Raw genomic sequence first — 2,500 nt, forward strand, 5'->3', positions numbered from 1 at the left:
TGTGTGTGTGTGTGTGTGTGTGTGTGTGTGTGTGTGTGTGTGTGTGTGTGTGTGTGTGTGTGGCCCAAAGGTCCCATAAAAAGCTGAAATGGGGGGTGAGTGGTCAGGAACATTTATCAAGACAACCATGGGGAAAGGTTTACAGCTTGCAATAAGCGCTGGAGTTAAATGGCGATTAGGAATCTGATCATTACTGATATGAGTTTGGGTTTAATTCTCAAGTTTCCTGATCTTTGTCTCCTTACATCCTGTTGTTGCTCTCATGTTTCTGTTTCTGCCTCTCTCTCTCTCTGTCTTTCATCTATCTTCCCACCAGCAGCTGAAGCTAACCCTACACTATTGAACAGCTGTGAGGTGCTGCGCTGCACAGACCTCAGACAGGGTTCAGCTGCAGGTTGTAGGAACCCTCAGGGCTTCTCTAGACAAGACAAGCAGGAGTTTGTGTGAGGCTTCTCCAGACTGGATTACCCTGGGGGGGTGCAGGGGGTCGTATCGTGGGAGTGCAGGAGAATGGTCACAAGATGAAAGAGAATAGAGAAATAAGAGTCATCTGTCAATCTAGGATAGAGTTACAGAGGTGTAGAAGGGAAGTCAAATAATGCTTTGAGTCAAATGTAAGTCCATTCTCACTATTGTCGAGCAAGGGGCTGGAGTCACTTAATAACACTCATCAGGAAAACTCAAATGTATGATGTTTGAGCTTTTCCATAAAGCTCTTAACTAAAGAATAAGTATTCAGTGAGTGGTTTTGATATACATGCCTAACAGATCGTTTCTTTGTGTCGCAGGTACTTGTACGAGCGTATAGATGGGCGTGTTCGTGGAAACATGCGTCAGGCAGCTATCGACCGCTTCAGTAAGCCCGACTCAGAGCGCTTTGTTTTCCTTCTGTGCACACGCGCTGGTGGCCTGGGAATCAACCTCACAGCAGCAGACACCTGCATCATCTTTGACTCAGACTGGAACCCGCAGAACGACCTGCAGGTACCACACACACACACACACACACACACACACACACACACACTCACTCACTCACTCACTCACTCACTCACTCACTCACTCACTCACTCACTCACTCACTCACTCACTCACTCACTCACTTAGCAGTAGATGCAACAGGCCGCTGTAGATTACCATCAGTGTGCTACAAGTAGACAACATCTTGGCACCCTCATAGTTATCTGTTGTCTAACATCTGCTTGTGCAAACGGCTGCCAACGAGACTCATCACCACGACATGCGCCTTACGCTATGTCCAATCAAGAACAAGTGCAAATTTCACGTAATAATTTAAGTTTCCATCTTGGGTCATTAAGGTCAAAGTAGAGCTATTAACACAACAGCTCCTAATTGAACATGTCGTGTATTTTACTCTTCTGTAAACTCAACGTGTCATCACCACGAAAAGTACTTTCCAATATGTCCAACGAAGAACAGATTCAATCATCCCTCAACAATTAAAGTTATCATCATTTAGGATTAGCTCAAACCAAAGGTATCAACACAAAAGCTCCTAATTGTACCTGTAGGGCATTACCCTCATATGTTTCTGTCCCTCACAGGCCCAGGCTCGCTGCCACCGGATTGGTCAGAACAAGGCGGTGAAGGTGTACCGTCTGATCACCAGGAACTCGTACGAGCGGGAGATGTTTGATCGCGCCAGCCTCAAGCTGGGCCTGGACAAAGCCGTGCTGCAGAGCATGAGTGGCCGAGATAACAGCCTGGGAGGAGCCACCGGGGGGGCGGTGAGTTTGAGAATTGTCTGGAATAGAAATAAGGGAATTTCAATGATTTAGTCGAGTTCATTTTCAAAGAGGGGCGTTTGTTTAGAACGTGCTTCTAATGAATACTGTCTATTTTATGAGACATGACATTTTTCAGTTCAATGATTTCACAAACTAGCCAGGAATGGAAAAAGCCTGTTGCTAATCACAGAGCAGTTTTTGTTTGGTTACTATTTATTAACGATCCTCTGATGTACCTCTTCTATACCTCGTGCAACAATGAATATTCAACTAACTTTGAGATGTACATTTGTAACACGACAGTTTAAAAATAGCCAAAAAGAGACAAAGACTTCTTCGAATTGTCTCTCCAACAATGAGTCAAGTCAAATGTTTCTGATATGAGTCCTGAGTGACATCAGAGGAACAGAGTTACAGATGACAGACAACAACAAGATGCCAAGCAAAGAAAAATAACTTGAAGCTCATTCTTCAAAATACCCACTTGAAGTGTAACTGATCCTATTAGAGACTCATCTCTTGTGAGGGAGTGTGCCAGCGTGTTTGAAGTGTGGAGGTGGATGTTTGGCCACATTTCGCTTCCTCTGAGAATTATGGAACGTATGAGGAAGCTGAGATATTAGCAGGTCTCCACATCTGGTCTGGCTGCGACATATTTGCATAAAAAAACATCTGCTGGGGTTAGACACATCCCTGCTGATGTTATGAAATGAATAATCAAACGTGTGTGTTTCCCCATGCGTTGTGTATTA

The 2,500-nt window shown here is 44.5% G+C and overlaps 1 protein-coding gene across 1 annotated transcript in view; it reads left to right on the plus strand.

Moving 5' to 3' along the window:
* Positions 1 to 754: 754 nt before the first annotated feature.
* Positions 755 to 2,500, plus strand: part of LOC104962057 (chromodomain-helicase-DNA-binding protein 9-like) — a 2,737-nt gene continuing 991 nt past the window's right edge. The window contains exons 1-2 of the mRNA XM_010790448.1: positions 755 to 984; positions 1,566 to 1,748. Coding sequence (XP_010788750.1) covers positions 829 to 984; positions 1,566 to 1,748 — 339 coding nt within the window. The 5' untranslated portion in view covers positions 755 to 828. The remainder of the gene's footprint in view (positions 985 to 1,565; positions 1,749 to 2,500) is intronic.

This window comes from Notothenia coriiceps, unplaced genomic scaffold (genome assembly GCF_000735185.1).
Source record: "Notothenia coriiceps isolate Sejong01 unplaced genomic scaffold, NC01 NC01_scaffold00034245, whole genome shotgun sequence".
Classification (NCBI taxonomy): Eukaryota; Metazoa; Chordata; class Actinopteri; order Perciformes; family Nototheniidae; genus Notothenia; species Notothenia coriiceps.